The sequence below is a fragment of the Microcaecilia unicolor genome, chromosome 3 (assembly GCF_901765095.1).
Source record: "Microcaecilia unicolor chromosome 3, aMicUni1.1, whole genome shotgun sequence".
In the NCBI taxonomy this organism is placed as follows: Eukaryota; Metazoa; Chordata; class Amphibia; order Gymnophiona; family Siphonopidae; genus Microcaecilia; species Microcaecilia unicolor.
The window spans coordinates 49439255-49460862 of NC_044033.1; the positions used below are offsets into that span (position 1 = coordinate 49439255).

At 43.7% G+C, this 21608-nt stretch overlaps 1 protein-coding gene across 2 annotated transcripts in view; it reads left to right on the forward strand.

Annotated features, from left to right (window-relative positions):
- Positions 1–21608, forward strand: part of SOS1 (SOS Ras/Rac guanine nucleotide exchange factor 1) — a 322749-nt gene that overhangs the window by 119280 nt on the left and 181861 nt on the right. For both annotated transcript variants that reach the window (XM_030195899.1, XM_030195900.1), the window contains exons 7-8: positions 5703–5813; positions 5893–5991. In XM_030195899.1, coding sequence (XP_030051759.1) covers positions 5703–5813; positions 5893–5991 — 210 coding nt within the window. The remainder of the gene's footprint in view (positions 1–5702; positions 5814–5892; positions 5992–21608) is intronic.

The following is a 21608-nucleotide window of genomic DNA, read 5'->3' on the forward strand; positions in this document are numbered from 1 at the left end:
ACAGTGAAGAGGCCCCCCCACTCCCATGGAGACAACTACTGAAATGAATAGGTTCAAATAGGCTCAATTCCATGGCGGTGGCTGAGAAGTCTGTAGAGTTACGAAACCAGTCTGTTACATGTCTCATAGCATTTGCAACCGCCAGGTGTCGCACACTTTGTAAGCCCAACCCTCCATACTCTTTTGGAACATACATTTTGTCTAAAGGGAACCTAGGTTTCCTTCCCCGCCACAAGAATTTCCTTAACATTCCATTCAATCGTCTTTCATCCCTATTAGTGAAGTGTAGAGGTAGGGTTTGGAACATATATGACCAGCAGGGGATAACCATCATGTTGTAAAGCGCGACACGTCCCAAGAGGGAGATAGGAAGACCCCGCCACTGCTCCAGTTTTCTAGCCGTGTCCCTCAGCAACTTTTGAATGTTCACCTCATACAGACAGCTTAATGTCCTAGGAATTAATATACCTAAATACTTCATCTCCGTCCCCGCCTTCTGCAGTGAAAAATCCTTTGGGCCAGGGCCATCTAAATGATCGTGTAATCTCATCGTTTGCGATTTTTCCCGATTGATTTGAAACCCTGATATAACACTAAATCGTTCTATCTCCTCCAAGAGGGCTGGTAAGGCCACACTCGGGGATGTGGATATGATCAACAAATCATCTGCAAAGGCAAATGTCTTTACCCGGTCTCCCCCCACTGACACCCCTTCTCCCCGCAGGATACTTCTAATCAATGGCTCAATGGAAAGCACAAAGAGGAGTGGGGACAGGGGGCATCCCTGCCTGGTCCCTCTCTCTATATTTATTTGCTGAGTTCTGCCTCCATTAATCAGCACGGCTGCTTTAGGGTTAGAATATAGCGATCTGATAGCCCCAAATGCCCAGCCTCTCACGCCTACAAATTGTAGTACCTCAATCATATAATCCCAACCCACCTTATCAAATGCTTTTTCAGCGTCCAGGCTGACCAACATCGTTTCACAGCCTGAACGCTGGGTCTGAGCTAGGGCTAATAACAGTCGCCGCACGTTGGTTCCTGAATGTCTGTTACGGACAAATCCCACTTGTTCTTGACCAATAAGCCTTGGTAGGTATTCCTGCAATCTATTAGCCAACAACTTTGCAAGAATTTTTACATCTACGTTAATTAGTGAGATCGGTCTGTAAGAGCCAGCTTGATTTTCAAGTTTCCCTGGCTTAAGCAATAATGTTATTAATGCTTCATTAGCATAAGCTGGAAATTGTCCCTGAGTCACTACCTCTTCCAGGTATGAATGTAGGGGACCCACCAAATGCGGACTTAAAATTTTATAAAATTCGCTAGAGAACCCATCTGGGCCTGGAGCTGAGTTTGAGGGGAGTGCCTGAATGATTCCCTGCAGCTCCTTTCCTGTGATAGGGCTATTTAGTTCCTCCACTTCCAATGCCGTCAATTCTGGCATCCCAGCTTCTCTCAAATAGTCTGCTATGGTTGCGAAGGATGGGGGGGTTTGCTTTTTATACAAATCACTGTAAAATTTTTGAAACACCTGTTGCACTCCCTCCCTCCCATTCTGGATGTGCCCTGCCCGATCTTTCACCGCCACTATCACTCTCGGTCCACCCCAGGACTTAACCACCCTTGCTAACATTGCTCCTGACTTATTCCCGTATCTCTGGAGATGGAACTTCCTGGTCACTAAAGCTCTAGAGGCTCTTTCATGTAATAGAGAGTTTAAAGCTATTTGGGCTATTTTCATCTGTTCCCGGTTATGATTCGCTGGGGTCGCAGCAAACCGGCGTCTAGCTCTCCCCAAATTGCGTTGTAGATTAAAGATCGCCCCTGTAATTCTACGTTCACGTTTCACCGTGAATGCAATCACTGCGCCCCGTATGACCGCTTTCGCTGCCTGCCAGAACAATATGGGGTCATCCTTGTGTCTTCCATTAAAATCGTAAGTATTCCCCCCAACTCTCTAACAAATGCTGTTTAAACACTGGGTCATTAGCCAAATATGAGGGAAACCTCCACCCTCTTCCCCCAATCCCTGGGTCTCGGTCTTCTAAATCCAGCCAAACCATAGAATGGTCTGAAATTTCCTCCGGGCCAATCTCCACTGCACTCACGTATGGGAATACCCTTCGGTCTACCAAAATATAGTCCAATCGGGAGAGTGTCCGATGTGCCCTCGAGAGGTGGGTATAATCCCGTTCCCCTGGATGTAAGACACGCCAAGAATCCACCACTTCAAGAGCCTGCATAAATTGAGATAAAATCCTTGATTCTGGGCCCCTCCGGGTCGCCCTCCCAGAGGAGGAGCTATCTAATGTGGGATCGGCTACTAAGTTAAAGTCTCCCATTAGAAGCAGTGGCAATGATCTATGTGGAATACACATCTGGAGCAAATGGTCATAGAAGGGTCTCCCATGTTGGTTTGGGGCGTATAGCGCTACTACCAAATATTCAATATGATGGAGCCAGAGACGTACCACCACATACCTCCCCTCAGGGTCACTACCCACCAATTGTGCCTTAGCCACCGCCCCCCTTCGACTTAGGATTGCTACCCCACTACGCCTGCCCTCAGCCTCCGCCCCGAATACCTCTCCTACCCAAGCACGCTTCAACTTCTGTAATTCCTCCTGTGACAATCTCGTCTCCTGAATGCAAGCCACATCGGCACGGTGTCTTTTTAAAGCATGTAGGATCTTAGTCCTCTTAATTGGAGATGTTATGCCCCCTACATTCCAAGTTATAAATCTAGTCCGGGCGCCCCCCCGTTACAAATGGAGTAATTTCCATAAGTATAATACATAGTAACGTACGGGTAACCCAGGCGCCCAGCTCCACCTAAGTCTCCCTCTGTCTTAACCCTTAACCCTGCGGCGTATCCCTGACCCTCAACCCTCTGATATTCTGTAATCCCCCCTTCCCCCCTCTTCCTCCCTCCCGTACCCTCCCCCCCCTCCCCAAATTCCCCCCCCCCCCCAACTGCCCATGCCCTCTTCTTTCGCAACATCTACTAGAAGAGCGCCGGTCTGTCAATGGCAGGGGTCCCCTTCCCCGCCCCCTCACTCATTCCTTTGTCATCCATTCCTCTCTCCTTACATTAAATTACAACTTATGCATAACATACAACAGCCCCCAAACAAACTGTTTTAAATGACAGTATAACATAACAGGTGTCAACTGGGTGCACCATTTACCAACAGCCCATGTGCGACTTGTGCCTATTAATGGGCTCCCCCTTGGCCCTCTTCCTGTAAGTTCCATCAGCCATTTTGTCCAGGGGGAGAGGGAGGATTCTCCCGCAGTAGGCCCTGAGCCTCTTCCGGCGAGTAGTACATCTTCTAGCCTCCCTCTTCCAGCACTTTAAGCTGGGCTGGGTATAGTAACATAAATCTTTGATGTTTCACTGCCAAATGGCGGCACACTGGGCCGAACGCCTTCCTACGCTCTTGCAGGGCCGCAGAGTAATCCTGAAAAATTTTTACAGCTGCTCCATCAAACGACAATGAGTCCCATTTGGAACGAGCCCCTCTCAAGATTGCCTCCTTGTGCAGGAAGTTATGTACCTTAATTATGACCACTCTCGGCCTGTTGCCTCCTCCGGTTTTCCTACCCAGGCGATGCGCTCTCTCCAGGCACAGCGGGCCAGCGCTGTCCGAGAGCGCGAACTTGGATTTCAGCCAATTCTCCAACTGGGTAGGTAGGGCACGATCTGACACCGATTCCGGAATCCCGATCAGACGGAGGTTAGACCTCCGAGATCTATTTTCTAGATCGTCCAAATGTTTTGCTTGAGTTTGCAGCAATTTCTGTAAGTCTTGCACAGCAGTTTCCCTGTCCCTGCTCGAGTCCTCCAGCTCAGACACTCGTACTTCAAGTTCCCCCGTTCGTCTAGTTGTTTCTCCTAACAGCGACTCCACACCCGCTATTTGTTCAGATAGCTTTGTTAGCTCTGGCTGTAAAGCTGCTTTCACCGCTTCTGTAATTTGCTGTACTTGTAGCGCGTGGAATCGCGGAGGGGAGTCCGAGATCGGGTCGGGCGCCATCTTGGCATCCCCCGATCCACGCTGTTTCTTGGCGCTTTTTTTCCCTGATTTCAGCGCTGACGCCCGAGTCTCCATTGTAACAAAAGAATCCATTGATAGGCAGTAGATGTGCGTTCAATTTTGGAATGTTTTCATTCGATTTTCACTCGTTATTCGGGGAATGAAGGAAGGGGAGCCCCAGAGAGAAGAAAGATGCGACTTCCTTCTTCAAACCATCACGTGACCTCTCCTAAAAATGTTATATAGTTAAATAAAAGCCAGTTATCTTATCGAGGGACTGGATAACACTTGTGCCATAATGTAGAGCTTCCAGTATGACGATCATCAATCTCTTGTGCTTCAGTAATCAAAGAATCTTCCGTGAAAAAAAAAATGGCTTGCCCAAAATTAAGTACTCAAAAAAAAAAAACGGCAGCAACTGCGTAGTATCAAAAACTTCATAACGAAGAGTCCAAAAATAAATTATCCTATCAAAATTGAAAAAAAAATATATATGCTCTCCAATCAGAAAAAAATCAAATGGATGTCTTCAAGAAAATAACTAGAGCTGAAGCAGCAATCCTTCCAATGGTACAAGGCTCGTTGTAAAACATCATTAGTAAATCCAAATGTCTCTTACTGCAATAGTTTCCACGTGGTTGCAAACAGTCACAATTCAAATCCATTCATAAGACGAATCTAAACATATAATCCAGTCTTCAAATATGAGGACATTTCTTTGAATTTGTTCCCCGTACATGTAAGCGCAAGAAATTAGATAATTGAAAGTGAATTGGATAATTATTTAACAACCCATTGTAATGCACAAGATTTATCTATTTTCCTGCTCATTTGTTCTTATGGTTATGCTTCATGTTTGAAGCTTATTGTATTTCTAATTCTGTTTTTGCCTGATTCATACAGACTCCAATTTGACTTTGTAACTTTGTATTTGTTATATTAATAAACAGAGCTATAAAAGTAAAAGTAGGCTTGAAAGGATGGATGTCATTGTCACTTGCTGGTTAGCAGTGTTGTGGCTCCACATGGGAAGATATTTGTGACTCTCCTTCAGCTCATTTGGACTCGGAGTGGCCCTGGCTTAAAACGTAGGGAAGAACACTGGTCTATATATTAATAATAATACTTTGTTTTATGGGTATGTGTGTTCTGTTCACACTATCTCAGATTCATGACGTGCACACTGCAGCAAAAAGAGTTGTTTTGGGGGGGGGGGGCAGGAGAGGAGAGACTATCACAAGACAGGGATCAGAACCCTGTGACAGTTTGTAGTACTGAAATTCCACTACACAATGGTTACCACACGGGTCACACCATTTGGAAGGATTGATAAACTGGAATGGATGGGAAAGGACCATAACCTATCATTTAATTGCCAGTACTATAAAAGTATTGGTGTCTTAGTCATATTTTTGTGCTGAAACTGCAAATTGGAACTGAATTTGTTCATACCAATATTGGTGATCGCCTCTACGGTATTATTTAAGCCACATTGAGCCTGCAAATAGGTGGGAAAATGTGGGATACAAATGTAACAAATAAATAAATAGATTCTTTGGCAGAAAATGTCAAATAGAATTGAGAGGTCATGTGGTTATGAAACTTGACAGTTTTTCATACCTAAAACACTATACATTTACAGTATATTGTTTTGCTTTTAAGGAATTGGCATTTGATCCATATGAGTCATATGCTCAAGAGATTTTACGACCTGGCTTTCATGATCATTTTCTTAGTCAGCTATCAAAACCTGGAGCAGCGTTCTATTTGCAGGTATTGTATTTGTAGTATGGCACATTTTTATTATTGGTTTTATTATTTTTATTACATTGTGTGTGTGTTTTTTTTTTAGTCAATAGGTGAAGGCTTTAAAGAAGCAGTTCAATATGTTCTACCCAGACTGCTCCTAGCTCCTGTTTACTATTGTCTGCACTACTTCGAATTTTTAAAGGTAAGACCACTTTTCAGACAGTGCTGTCAGATTTCTACTTTTCATATGTCTAACTGGAAAATTCTTTTGTGCATGATTTTTCAGGATTTTTTAAACTGATTTTACATTTTCATATGAAGATTTGAAAGGGTTATGCACATTGAGGGGTAATTTTAAAAGCCATTTATGTTCAAAAAATAGAGATTTATGCATTGCCCCATGTAAGCCGCATTGAGCCTGCCATGAGTTGGAAAGCGCGGTGTACAAATGTAATAAAAAAATACATTCTTTCATCAGTGATGAGCAGTGGCATTCTAGGGATTGGGGTTAGAATGGGTTTGCACTTACGTGCTTGCTTTCTGATTTTCAAAAGTGTGTTTAAATTTTCAAGCATTTGTTAATTATACTTTACCAATTAGGTATTAATGTGTGCAACTACTTTATATGGAATTATTCTCAAAGGGAAATGTGTGTGCATACTTTAAGAAAGTTGATGTAATTTGTGCACTTAGGGTCCTTTTACTAATCTGCGGTAAGCACTAATGCTTACCGTAGGTTAAAAACCAGTCATGGGACACGCCCAGGTATCCTGCAATAGTTTTGGCATCTGCATGTGCTGGGGGCATGTTTGGGGGCAGAGAGCAGGCATTCCCAGTGTTAATCGGTTAGCGCAGCTACAGCGCCACGTGGTAACTAATTAGCACGAGCCCTTAAACGCCCAGGAAGGTGTTGTTAAAGGCTCTTGCTCTAATGGGAAAATTAGTGTATGGCCATTTTACAGCTGTGCTAAAAGTGGCCTCACCGCACGAGAAAAAACAGTGTGAGCCAAAATCAAAATAAACAAAAAAAAAATAGAGAAAATTACCTTGTTCAATGAGAAAATGATAGGAATTTAAGTACTGTCTACTTTGCTTTTTTTTAAAGGCATAATATCCCACTTGATGTGTCTTTATCAACATGGGTTACCATTAAGACATTGTATTTTACCACTAATGCTTGCTGTTTAGCACAGGTCTCATTTTATGCAATGAGACCTAGTTATTAATAACTAGGGTTAACAGTAAAATAACTCATCTTAATGGTAGCTCAGATTGATAATTTTCTCTAAATGAGGGTACCATTTATGTTTCAATCTGTTTAGTGACATTTTCACCCAAAGCAAATAAATAAAATACAAGCATTTATGCACAAATAAAAAATAACAGTCCTAGCAACCAAGACACAACCAGTAAATGCCAAGTTAGAAAAATAAAATGTAAAATATGGATTCTCTCCCCCCCCCCCCCCCCCCCCCCAAAAAAAAAAAAAAAAAATTATCCTGTACCTTCCCATAAATAGACTAGGTGGAACAGAAAACATTAAAGCCATCTAAGAACTAAATGTCCAAATTGTTCAAAATAGTTGAACACAGTTGCGCAGTAAGTGTGTCCACAAATGGTGCCCAAGTCTTGGGAAATCGCTTCTGAAACATACGACCACGATACTCAGCAGACATAGACTCCATCTGCAGCAATGCATGCATGTAATTATGCCATTGTGTTGAAGTAGGAGCAGGGCTAGTACTAGGGTTTCTGGGGCTCTCCTGCAGCTTATTAAATATCACCCCCTACCCATCCAGCATTTCCCCCCCCATCGCCTCCCAACCAATAACCCCACCCCCAGCACCTGCTGTTTCCCCTTCCCAGGGGCAGCAGAATGCATTTTTTGTTTGAGGGGGAATCCAAACTCTGCCCCTAGTTTCACCTTCAGTTCCCAAGTTCCCACACCAGTTTACATTTATTCAATTTTTTGTAAATCACATACACCCTAATTCTATAACAGAATGCAACAGTTAGGCATCATTTGTGCACTTATGTTATAGAATGCTAACGTTTACACGCATACAATGCACACGTATGTGCATAAGTGCCAAAGCGTTATTCTATAATTTACACACACATGTCACTTAGCACATAAGTGCAAGGAGCATGAATGTAGCAAGTTATACACTAAAGTGCCGCATTTAGCCGTGAACAGTTATGCTTGCTATAGACCTGGCGTAAGTGTTCACACCTACATTTAGCTGCATCAATTCTGATTTAAGCTAATATTCAGTAATAGCATCTTGGTGCACAGATGCCGTTTTAATGCTTAGCATGCAGCATTAGTACACCCAAGTGTGGTACCCAGCTATAGAATTGCCCCCATAGAATATAATTATTCATTTACATGGAGTATTCCCAAATCAACCAATAAAATTTGTAGCAACAGGCAAAGAGCAGTACAATTACAAAAACATTCTGTTGAAACTCTGGAGTTACATGAGTGAGAGAAACTGAAACTCCTCCACTGCCAGACACTGAGAATTAACACAAAACCTTGCAAATAGACACTCAAACTGTACTAATCCTACCTGTGAAAGTCAGCACTGCAAATATTCTAGAATACCAGAATACCTCCAATTGGAAAAAGAATACCCGGACACAGAATCTGCATGTTAAAATTATCCTCTGTGATTACAAAAGGAAAAAAATAACTGTCACCTATTAAAAAAAAAAAAAAAAAAAGAGAGAGACTACAATTTAGAAACAAATACCTAGACAGAAATGAAATTGAAAACCCAAGAAACCAGATTATGAGCAGTGGAAAACTGAGAAAAGAGAAACAAATTCTGTACAAAATAAAGTAAAAGAAATCCACATTTTCAAAGATGACATCTCATTTCTTTAAATAGTGAGACATTTTTTTTCTACCTTTGTTGTCTGACCATTTTGTTTTTCCATTTGAATTGGTCATGGTCTGTCCTTACTACATCCTCTTGTTTGTGTTCTCCCAAGTCCTTTTTCAGGATTTAATTTCCATTTTCTACTTTTCATATTCTTCTCTCTAATCTTATATCTTCCTCTGACTCTGATCCTTTTTTTTCTCTATTTCTCTCATCTGCTTCTTTTTTTTTTAAGTTACAGGTAACTAAATTTTATTCCTCCTCCCCTCCATCTTAAGTCTGTCATTCCACTATTTACCAGCTTTTTTACTTGCACTTCCCTAATTCTCCCATTCCTCCTTGTCTCCTATTTCCGGCATGTCACCCATTTTCGTTGCCCATTTCCAATTTCTGCATTCATTGCCTCCGCAGCTTATCTTCTCTACCGATCACCCCTTACCAACCTTTACCTCCTTCCCTGTCAACTCATCCCCTCTCCAGCTTCAGTCCCTTTGTCTTATCCCCTCATTCAGGCTCCCATTTCCCCTTTAACTTTATTTCCACCCTTTCTCACTAAAAAACAACAAGGCAACCGATCTGCAAAATCCAACGTGGAAAACAAACTAGCAGATCAGTATAATATCCTGAAAACTTTACACGGTATCTTCAATAAAGTTTTCTGGATATTATACTGATCTGCTAGTTTGTTTTCCACCCTTTCTCACTTCCATTAAAGATCTGCCCCCCTTCCTTTATCCTTCACCCTCTTCACAACTCTCCGTCTTTTTTGCCCCTTTCCTTATCATCCTTTGCCCCTGCCTCTTCTCCCTTACTTATTTCTCCATCCACCCACCTCCTTCTCCAATGTTTATTTACTCTTTTCTCCACCTTAATCCCCACTTACCTATCCCTCTGCCCCTCCACCTTTTCCTGCATATACGCTTGCTTCTCCCCACCCCCACACAGTATCTGCCCTTCTCTTCCATCTTCCAGCCTCAACATCAGCCCTCAACCCTCATCTGCCCCATGTCAGTGCTCAGACTCCTCCCAACCCCAGTCCGATAGATCTGATCTCCCCTTCTCTCTTCCTCTGCTCTAGCATCAGTCCCTTCTTGTATCTGCCCTAGCATCAGACCACTTCTGTCACTACTTCTTTCACCTCATCCCCTGCCACCACCTAGCACCTAAATCAGAGCCATTGCCAAGCCTCTGACCTCTCTTTTTTTTGCCCCTAGTTCTAGCCCCATTATCCCACCTGCTCCTAGTTCCAGCCCCAGCCCACTTCTCCTACCTGCCCACCTTTTCAGTCCCCAGGTCCAGCCCCATTATCCCACCTGTCCCCAGTTTCAACTCCTAGTTTCAGCCCTAGACCTTTTCTCCCACCAGTTTGTTTCAGCCCCCAGTTCCAGCCTAGCACCCTTATTCCACCTAGCCTCCTTTTCAGCCCCCCGTTCCAGATCCAGCTCCCTTCATCCACCTACCCTGCATTATAGCCCCCCTTTTCAGCCCCAACCCCATTCTCCCATCTTGCCCCCCTTTTCAGCCACAGCCCTTCTACCACCTGCCCCCCTTCCAGCCCCAGATCCATTCTCCCACCTGCCCCCATCTCAGCCTCCAGGTCTAGCCCCAGCCCCCTCTTCCCATCTGAGCCCCCATTTTAGCTGCTAGTTCGAGACCCAGTTGCAGCCTCCAGTCCCCACCTGCCCACCCTCGGCTCCCTCGCCAGCCCCCTTCTCGTTTCTGCAGCTATGCATTTTTTAAATCTTTGAATTGGCAGCACCATCGTTTGTGAAGGAAGCCTTGGGCCTTCCTTTACTGTGTCCCGAATTGGCATCGCCAGTGTCTGTGAAGGAAGCAGGCTGCCTCGGACTTTCCCTTGTTGTCCCGCCTTCACGGAAACAGGCAGTTACATCAGAGGAGGGCAGGAAACAGATTGTATCTGTACAAATTGTTCTCTATTGTCCCTGGTTAAATTATGGGCTAAGGCTCGTTGGGCATTTCTGAATTGATTCTGGAGCATCAAAATCCTTCGATTCAATTGCTTATATCTGGAGGCCATATATGAAAGTATTTCACCCTGCATAACCACTTTCCCTGCTTCCCAAAATAAACCAGTAGTAGCAGAATGGTCAACATTATTGTGACTATAATCCTCCCATTTCTGCAACAAAAACATTCTAAAATTGGCATCATCTTAGATATAATGGCGTTCATCACAAAGGACTAACATGCTTTCCTGGAGTTTGCACGATCAATTGAACCAAACCATGGTCAGAAATACCCACCATCACAATATCAACGTGGTCTACTGCAGGGAACATTGTCTCTGATAAACGAATATAGTCTAAATGACTTTCTCATAAATGGGCTCTGGAAATATGGGTGTTGGTGTGATCTCCTGGATGAAGTGTGCACCAAACATCAAATTCAAGCCCGTATACAATAAGTCACGGGCAACGTCTCAGTGCAGTAATTTTCCTATCTAAATGAAGATGTGTACTTGAATTAAAATCACCTCCAACGATTACTGTAGCCTTTGGGAAAGACAATAGAAATAAAGCTGGGCAGAAAAAGTGATCACGTAGAACCGGGGCATATAATGAAACAAATATATAGGGCGTACCGTATAGTGAGCAGTGCAAAATACCCCACCGGTCCTGGTAATCTCTGCAAACCAGAATGGCTACTCCTGCTCAACGAGAAACAGGTGCGGTAGAGAAGAAGCAATGTCCCACCTATTCTTTCTTCAATTTTTGATGCTCTAGAACGCTCAAATGAGTTTCCTGTATTAGTGCCACTCCTTCTCCTCTGCAGTGCAGAGCAGAAAATATATTCTTCCTTTTTATTGGGTACATAATACTCCCAACTTTCCAAGTAACTATATATATTACTAGTAAAAAAAAGGCCCGTTTCTGACACACATGAACGGGCGCTAGCAAGGTTTTCCTTGGAGTGTGTATGTTTGAGAGAGAGAGAGAGACAGAGTGTGTGTGTGTGACAGAGCGATAGAGTGTGATAGGGAGTGTCAGAGAGAGTGTATGTGAGAGACAGTGAGTGAGTGTGAGTCCCGACCCCACCTCTCTGGTCTCAGGACCCCCTCCCCACCTCCCTGTCTCCTGCCCCCCCTCTAGCCATCCACGTCTAGCAACCCTTCCCTCTCCCCCATGTGCAGCAACCCTCCCCTCTCCCGGCGCATCAAACCCCCTCTCCACCTGCAGCTGCAATTGGTAACGCTGTCCGGCCGCTGCTGCTTCTCCTGTTGAGCAGCAGCGGCCGCTTCAAGAAGAAAAGAAGCGATAAATGTTTTTAAACCCAGCCCAAATCATTCGGAATGCCCGAGTCTTAAAACGCAGTCTCTGCAGCCGTTCCTCCTCTCGCCTCCAAGTCACTGCCCCTGGAGTAAGACCCCGGAGGCGTGCAGTGACGTGACAGGTGAGAGAAGGAGCGGCTGCAGAGACTGCGTTTTAAGACTCGGGCATTTGCGAATGATTTGGGCTGTGTTTAAAAACATTTTTTGCTTCTTTTCTTTTTGTAGGAGCCACTGCTGCTCAACAGGAGAAGTTGCAGCGGCCGGTCAGCATTACTACTGGCATCTGCGGGTGGCGAGGGTGTTTGATGGGCTGGGGGGGGGTGTTCATGTGCTTCGGGGGGGGGGGGAGGGGTGTTTGATGTGCTGGGGGGGGGGGGGCTTGGGTGATGCGCCGAGGAGGGGTGTTTCCTGTGGTGCCGCGCTTGTAGTTTTTTGATGCGCCGCTCCCTGCCACTTGCTTCGAAGTGGCAGGGAGCGGCGCACTGACAGCTGATTCCCAGGCAGGGGGAGGAGTAGGGAAACACTTGGTTTGTTGCCTTGTCTCTCACTGTTCTGCTCTCGACGTCATCACATTTTGATGCGAGGGTGGGACAAGGAGAGATGGTGACAGACTGACGAACCTAATGAACCTTACGAACCCTTCACTTCAGTGAAGCCACGGAGTCAGCTTCAGAACGTTGGTGGTGGAAATTATTATAGTAGAAGTGCCATATCCAGAGGAGTGGGGATCGTTGCAAAGATAACACAACAATACATAAAAGGGCAAAGACAAAATATACAGAAAATATAAGTAGAAAAAATCTGACCTGTTCCAACCCACATCGAATATTCCCTCTTAAAACTAACCCACCCCTCCCTTTCCCTTCCTCTCTCCAATCTTCATCCCCTTCCATATTGTGTAGAATGTATAGAAATAACAGTTCAGTCACATTCATATTTTTTCTAAGCAACAAAGTCCCTATATCTGATAAAAAGAAAAAGCATCTTGTAAAAGGAATAATCTGCAGCAACAAAACATGGTCACTTAAGAGTAGTAAATGGGCCTGGGTGGTCAAGTGATTGTCGCTTTAAATGGTTGTCAACCTAGTGTGGGAGGTCGACCCAACATAGTGCATGGAGGTAGTGATGCCGCCTCCTTCCATAGACCAAAGTTCTGCAGACACTCTCGTGCCTCTTTGACCATGCGCACTCTGTATGCTTTTCCCTGTGTTGAAAAGGCTAGGCCAAAAGGGAAAAAGCCAGCAATATTTAATCTTCTCGTGTTGTAGGATCAATGTTAATTGGTTTAAAATTCCGATGTTTTTGCAAAGTTGAGGATGAAAAGTCTTGAAACAAATTAACCTTCACTCCCTGATAGCCCCAGCTTTCCGTGCTGATTTATAAATAGTTTCATTTAAGGAGTAAGAATGAAAACCAGCTATGACATCTCTCGGTTTGTTATTAGCTGAATTCCCCAGGGCTCGATGTTCCGAGGCTATAGAGGGAGATAGATCTGGGAAGGTTGGTATGTCCTTCAAAATCTGGAAACTAATTGCTTGGACTAAGGCAGAGCAATCGTCCGTTCCCTTCGCTTCCGGTAAAGCCCCAAAACAGAGCTTAGCGCGTTGGGTTCTATTTTCCAAGTCATCAGTTCTATCAGAAAAGATAAAAATCTGCTCCTTTGTATTAGTGAATTGTGACTGCAAGATCTGGAAACGGTCAGCGTGTTCCTCCACCTGATTTTCTACTTCCTCCATTCGCGTGCTCAGGTCTTCCAGCCTGCTGCAGAGATCCTGTATAAGGGTCAGCTCCCCTAGCTGAGTGGTGTAGTCAGACTGTACTGCAACTTTAATCTCCTGTAACATCTGTAAATCATCTTTGTCAAGAAAGCAAGATCTGACTGTGACAGAGACAATTCGATCTCCAGTTGTTGTGAAACTTCGTCATCCACAGGTAAGACAGCATATGGATTAGGTCCCGCGCTCCGCCATTTTCCTCTCACTGTTGAGCAGGAAAGTAATGTTTAATTTCACCGGGGCGCCACTTAAACATCTCAAATAGGGATAATCAACTTCCCAGTAGACCAGAGCAAAAGTCTATCTTGAGTGCTGTGTACTTGAAAATAGGGATAGGCGAATTATACCAAAAGATTGGAGGTCCTGAACGGAGCTTCAGGCAAACACCACCATCGCCTAGATGACCTCACTGGAAGTCTCAAATGAGGATACAATTTAGAATTTCATTGAAGCTTTCTTTGTTTTTATATATTTTTAAAAATATTTCTTGATTTGCTTCCAACTGAGAGGAATTACAATGACTGGAGTTAAAGATAAGTGCTTATATTGCATGTTGATTTAGTTTGGAAAAACCCTTGGGGGAATGTTTTTTTGAAGAAAATAATTGGGTTGAATATCGGCCGGTGCTTGGTTACCTTCTGGGTAGCAGGTTCGACTTCTCCCTGTCCCGATTTCCCCCCCCCCCCCCACCCAAATGGAAAGCATTTCCTCTCCCACCCCACCCCCAAAGATAGAGCAAGGTGTCTCGGTCTACCCCCCCTCCCCCAGGCCTACCTTGACAAATCCATGGTGATCCAGTGGTAAATGGGCAGGAGTGATGCCCACTTGCTCCTGCCCATGTCAGAGGCTGCTTCAAAATGGCTGCCATGAATCTCTAGTTGAAGCCTTGAGATACTTGAAGTACCGCGAAGCTGCGAGGTTGCGGCAGCCATTTTGAGGCAGGTTTCGAAGTTGGCAGGAGCAAGTGGACATTAGTCCTCTCCATTTACCTTTGGACTACCAGGGATTCGTCAAGGTAGGCTGGTGGGGGGGGGGGGGGGGGGAGACTGGCCTCCCTGCTCTGTTTTGGGGTGTGGGTAGGAGCGGGAATTAGGCTGTAGGAATGTTTTCCATTCTGGGGAGGGTGGAGGAATTGGGATATGGGCAATTATTTTTTATGCAGGTCCTGGCTAAATATCGACTGGGATCCGCATAAGCTCTGGCTGCCAGGGTAATGTGAACTAGCCCCAGATGTTCAGTGCCAGTACCTAGACATGGGCCAGCACTGAATATCCAGAGCTAATTCTGCCCCTGTCATTTTGCAAGGATTTAAAGACTTGGCTGTTTGAGAAGAGATTCAGACAACATTGAGATTACGCCTTTACAAGCCTGTTTGGACTCTGTTGCGCGCTGGCTATATAGACTTTGTCTCGTCTTAAACTGTGATAAAATGGTTGGTGAGGCTGTCCTTGTTGCATTGTGCTCCAGTGTTTGTGATGCTGATTTATCTGAACCATATTGACCCCTGAGGAAGGCTTGTTGCGGAAACAGCCCGTGTAGGGTCCTTTGGGTTATTTTACTTTGGCGAATAAACGTTTTGGACGCTCTTACTCCTTGTTTGCATTGGTCATTTGGATTTTTCTCTGCTTTCACCCCTGTCATTTTGTGTTTTATCTTGACCCCCCCACAGTCTGATTTATCCTTATTAGATACCACTATTTCTCCTGTACAGATTTTTGTTATTTAGGAGTCACTTTTATCAGGTTTCTTTGTGTTTTGCCAGTTATGGTCTGTCAGACCTTTTGTTTGATCATGATACATTTCATTCTTTCACTTTTACCACCAGACTTGACTATTGCAATATCATTTATCTAGGAGCCACCAAATCAGCCCTCATAAAAACTACAGATGCTGTAGAATACTGCCATCCGCCTTTTGTGTAATCTTCTTAGTTCTGACCACATCTCCCAGGTTCTAAAGCAACACGATTGGCTCCCTATTGGCTCCCTATAGAATTTCGCATAAAGTTTAAACTTCTGTTAGCCTTTAAAGCATTCTGCCTGAAAGCTCCACCTTACCTTTCCTCACTCACTATTCCCTATTCCCCAGCTTGTGTTCTTAGATCAATAAATGTCCATAGGAGCACTAGAAAATATGCTTTCTATTTTATGGCTCCTTATTTGTGGAACTCATTGCCTCTACAGATCTGAGGAGAACTTTCCCTTAAATGTTTCAAAATTGCATGGCTCTTCCAACAGGATTTTTAATGCTTGAATTAGGTTGTGAAGGTCTAGTGTCTGGCAACTCTAGCTAAAAATGCTGGTTATTATTCCTGTCCAGAATGAATAGCTCTTTTGTATCCAATAATGTAGTTCTTTTCTACATTATGTTCTAGGCTGTAAACCACTGTACCTTCCTTGTCAGTTAATAATGGTATACCAAATGCTGGTTAAATAAATAAATTGGACTTATATTAAATGTTTTTTCTTTAATATTGTTTATTAAACTTTTATTTATTTATTTTTATTGCAATTTCAAATATTTTACAAGACAAAACTCTTGTACTAGCAACTCAAGCAGAAAAAAGTTTTAAGAAAAACAAACATAAATTTGACGGCATATATTAAGCCTTCCTTAGATTTCAATATAGGGGGAGAGTAGTAGACAGTAATCAAGGCGAATATAAAGGCATAATAACAAGAAAGACCTAACATGATATCCTTTCATATCATTTTATATTGTCCAACAATTTCAAACCAACTTTTAAAAATCAAGAAATGCTTTTAACTATTCAAGAGAGTAAAAAACATACTTGAATCCCCCAAACTAACCAAGCATTTACACAGGCCAACAAGAAAGTAGCACCAAGCTTCAAAGTCTCTTGTCTCATAGAAAAACCTTTCTCTGTTCTTGAGTTATTTTTGTAACTCAAGATCCAAATCTTTTGTCTACCAAATGGAACTGTTGAATGCTTAAAATAGTGTTAAAACTGCATTCAGATCTTGCTTAAAAACAAAGGAGACAGGCAACATAGCTCTTTCATTAACTTCTGTAATTGCTCCAAAATAGCAGATCTGTTCACATCAATAGGTGACTCAACCCTGTTTTCAACCCCTCCATCCTACTGGGTCACTTTCATAGACATCAAATAGTAAATCTTATTTATAGGGGAAATAGAGTGTATAGGAAATTTCATTTTCTCCACCAGAAATCTCTTGAAAAGATCTAGCTGCAAAAGCCCAGGGACTTTAGGGAAATTAAGCAAACTAAGGTTTAAACACTGATTAAAATTCTCCATCTTTTCAATTTTTGTATGTAAGGCCAGTTTGTCCTTCACCATTGCTACTTTGAACTCTCGCAACACTTTCACATCCTCCTGCACTTGCTTAATTTGGCCAGATTTGGCATTCAGGTACCTTCAACTCTTGAAATTTATAAAGAATCGATGTTACCTCTCCAGAATAGTTGAGTCCATTCTTTATAGCATAGTCCACAACATTTACAATGCCACTTCTTGTTGGTGCAGCATTCTGACCCATTGTTCCTATGATCTCATCTCTCGGCGTTCCCATCTCCGACACTGAGCCCTTGCCAGGAGCCGCACCCACAGCACGTCCATCTGCCTGTGTCACCCCATATACTCCACTGAGGACACTGGACACAGAGGAATGTTGGACATAAGGAGCAGTAGTGAAGTTTCATGCCCCAAAGAGGATGATGCTCCTTCACCATTTCTTAACGCAGGGCTAAGCTCCCTAATTGCATCCGAATGGGATCTGGTAAGGAAGCGGTCCAGTTTCTTTTGGACAGGGAATGAAGTTGAAGCTAGCAGGGGGTACAAACCTCACCACCCCCTTCCTTTTCATGTGCAGCATCAGCAAAAGGAAACCGATCCTCATGCAGAAAACACTTGACCTCCGTTCCCAACATCAGAGACACACTTGCCATCTTAGCTGCTCACCCCTCCCACTTTGTTTAAAAAAAAAATAACTTTCTATTATATATTATATTTTAAATTGTTATAATGTTGATATTGTAAACCACTTTAGAACTGAAATTGTGGTAAGTGTATTGTATAATTGTATTGGTATTGTAATGTAGCATACTATGCCAGACTTTGTATTGTTTGAATATTTTTATTGCTGTAATTGTCTGTTGTGTATGTTTGGCTTATTCTTGCTGTACACCACCGCCTTGTGTGAATTCCTTCAAAAAGGCAATAAATCCTAATAAATTTTAAATCAAGTCCTTAGTTTACTGCAAGAGTCACTAGGCTGTGGTAACTCCATTCTGCAGGTGCACAACTCCCGTAGCAAATGAATAATGCAACGTGCAATCAACCTCGCAAGCTACATTGTTCAGTTTCTTGGAAACATGTGGCTTGATGCTCCCAGGGAGCCTTTTTAAAAGGTCCTGAGCTTTTTCAAATTGAGTGCTTTCCCAGCCTACTTCTGTCAATCCCTGATGGAATAGGAGGTCCAGGAATTGTTCCTGTCCACGCCAGAAATGGTGTCCTTATGGCAGCTTTACTACCTAGCAGTAGTACCATGAGACTGCCACTAGGTGTCACTGGTGCTATATTGAATATGGGGGATAGGTGTAGCAGTCTTTTGGGGGAGGGTGTATCTTCAGGAAAAGGAGGGGTTTTTGTGTGCTTTGTATCACATTGTTATGCAGGCTGCTGTGACTTATACTAATGTGCATTACAGTAAAATATCACTTGGTTTTGGTGTTTAACCCACGTGTGTTATTCCTTTAATGTATGCTAGTAACTACTCCCATAAATCAAATGAACCAGTACTTGATAGCTCAAATTGTCAGCAAGAATAAAGAAATAAAGAAATGAAATTTTACTGTAAATGTCATTCTGCCTTGAGTCTTCAAAATTTCAACGTTCTTGTTGACATTTTTGCTTTCTCTTATGATGTTATCTCTTGGTTTCTTAAAATATTTTGTATCTTAATTTCACGTTCCTTATAATAAGTGCACTTATGATTGCATGTGCTGTTTTAAAAATTGAGTTCGTGTGCAATAAATTTTGTGAAGTAAAATAACTTCTCAGTGGATAAACCACCTGTGCAGGCTCTGAGGATGGAACATTTGCTAGCAGAGCTAGACAGAACTAGAAGTTTTTTCTGCTCATGTGCAGCCAGAAATATACAGCCATCTGCTATGAAGCCATCTGTCTGTTGTTTTTCATGGGGAAAAAAATGAATGCTTTTTTTGCACTTTGAAAATTTGCACTTCAGTTGCAAGATTCCTTCAGTGTCTTTTTCAAATTTCTCTTTTTAGTGCTTCAACTTCAGTTTTTAAACTGTTCGAAGGTGGTGGTTTTATTTTTTTGACTCAAAAAATATTTTACTTGTAATATGTCTAATTTAGTTTTTCTCACAGTGGCTGATAAAAGATTATGGTGCCTTAAATGTATCAGATATATTTTCATACGCTGTCAACATTTCAAGTCTATACACTGTGTGAGGCAGAGCTGGACAAATCTTGGACGTCAAGTGTCTAGAAATTGCTCCTTGTTGACTAGGATTACAAGCCCTTCATGTTTTTTAGTTTGTTTGGTTTTTTAAAACCTGAATTAGCTGCTGCTGAAGAAAAAAGAGCCCTTCTACAGTCCTCTCCTCACGACTCTTAGAAGATTTGATTTGTGTGATACAGAGTGTCTTGCACTGGTCTCACTATTTCAAGACTTACATGAATTTCTGCATTGCATGACTGAAACCTACTGAGAGATATGGAGTATAGACTGCAGAAGAACTATGGTGGCAGCAACAATCATATCAGACAACATTGTGCTGGTTGGCTGGGGTTGAGGGCTGGGTAGTTGAGGGGGTGCCTAAGAGGTGTGGGTTGAGGGGTGGCTGGCTTGTTAGGGATTTAAGGTTTGTGGGAATGAGAAGGGTTTGAGAAAGTGGGACTCTTGAGATGGAGGATTTGAAAAAGGAAGATGGCTGGAGACAGGGCTGGGGGGTTGAAAGAGATTGTATGGATAGGCTGCTAAGATTGAACAAGATGCGACTGAGGATAAGGAAAAGGGAGGCAGAAAGAGGGAAGAGACTAGGTGAAGTGAAATGCAAGAGACGGAGACTGGTGGTGACCTAGACAGGGTGACACACAAAGCAAAGAGACAGTTGTCTCAGGCTTGTTCAGTTTTATTTCTGTATTGCTCTGTGTTGCATTCAAATGGTAGAGTGGGGATGGGAGAAAAGTATCAGCTGCAATGAAACTCTGGGTTGGGAGGGAGAGAGGCAGATGCTAAGGATGGGAGTGCAACATGCAGGGAAAAGGAGATAGGAGAGGATTCTTGGGGAGGGAGTAAGAAGGCAGGGGAAAAGATGCTGGGGGAGGGAAGGAAACAGTGGGGAAAATGCTTGGATTGGAGGGGGCAGGAGTATAGTTGTAGGGATGAGGAATAAGGCAAAGGTCAGATGCTGGGGAAGAGAAGTTGGAGTGTGGCAAGAAATAAGAATGGAAAATAAGGCATGGTATAGGTAGGGATGATGTGAAGAAGAATAGGGAAAGAGGTAGTAGGGGTGGGAGGCAAAAAATGGAAGAAAGGGAAATGGAGTGGAAGGGTAGGGAAGAGATGATTGAGAGAGCCTTGAAAATTGTGAGAAGACAGATAGAAACTGAGAAGAGAATGATGGAGAGAATGAAGAAGAAAGATAAGCCTGGTACCGTGGAAGTGGACTTCAATCTTATGGTAGAAAGAGCTTACAAAGAGAGGAGGAGAATCCACCCTTCCCCCTCCGGTGGAAATAAAGGATCCCTCTTCATCCTGTAGTCCAGACTGATAGGTTATGTCTCCCTGTGGCAGATAGAGACAGAAAATCTGAACTCTTCCAGTGACTGCATTGATATGAGGAGTGGTGCAGCCTGGAGCTTGTCAGTATTTCTCTACTTCCAGCAGATGAGGCAGGTTGGACTGGTGCAGCAGGTTTTCTTCAGAATAGGCCTGTCTCCCCAGGGTGCATTTTTTGGGGGGTTTATTATGTAATATATACAGGTACTTTCTCAGTCCCTAGTGAGCTCACTAAGTTTTTTTGTACCTGGGACAGTAGCGGGTTAAGTGACTTGGCCAGAGTCACAGGGAGCCACAGTGGGGATCAAACCCAGTCCTCTGGTTCTCGGCTCACTGCACTAACCATTAGGCTTTTCCTCCACTCCAATATATGGCCTGCAACCCTTAGGTATAGCTGCCGAGGGGGGGGGGGGGGGCAAAATTTCCCTGGCCTGGGGTCTCTCTCTCTCTCCTGCTCCTGACGGGACCCGGGTGATTCCGTCCCGACAGGAGCAGGAGCTTGGGAACTCCAGTGCCTGGCCCCCCTTGAATTGCCTGCCTAGCAACTGCTGGGCCCTCAGTCCTCGTATGCTCAGTTTTGAGACTGAGCATGTGCGACCTGAGGAAAGCTGGGCAGAGGAAGGAGCTGCAGCTAAGGTACTTCAGGCAGGTGGCGGCGGTGATGGCAATGATGATTTTTTTTTGGGGGGGGGGGGGGGAGGGGGACGGCGGCGATGACAGTTTTGCCCCGGGCCCGGCTCAGTCTCTCAGTGTCCCTGCCCTTAGGTACAACCTTGGTGTGGGTTTCGCCCCCCAGGGATCATTCCATAGACTTTCCCTGATTCAGTGCAGAGGGATCTGACTCTCCGTAGGCCCAAGGTGTAGCCCATGGGCTTCAGCTTGTGAGGCTAGCCACCAGGGGTCCCAGGTGGCCTCTGCTGATAGCAATTATTCTCTCTCTCTCTCTAAAGAAAGGAGTGCAGAGTGTTATTTTATTTCCTGCCAGCCACCTGCATTATAAAGTTTCTTTGAAAAAATAAATCTGGAAAACCTTTCGAGGATCTGATTCCAATGGGAATAGCCAATTTTCTGCTGGACCTT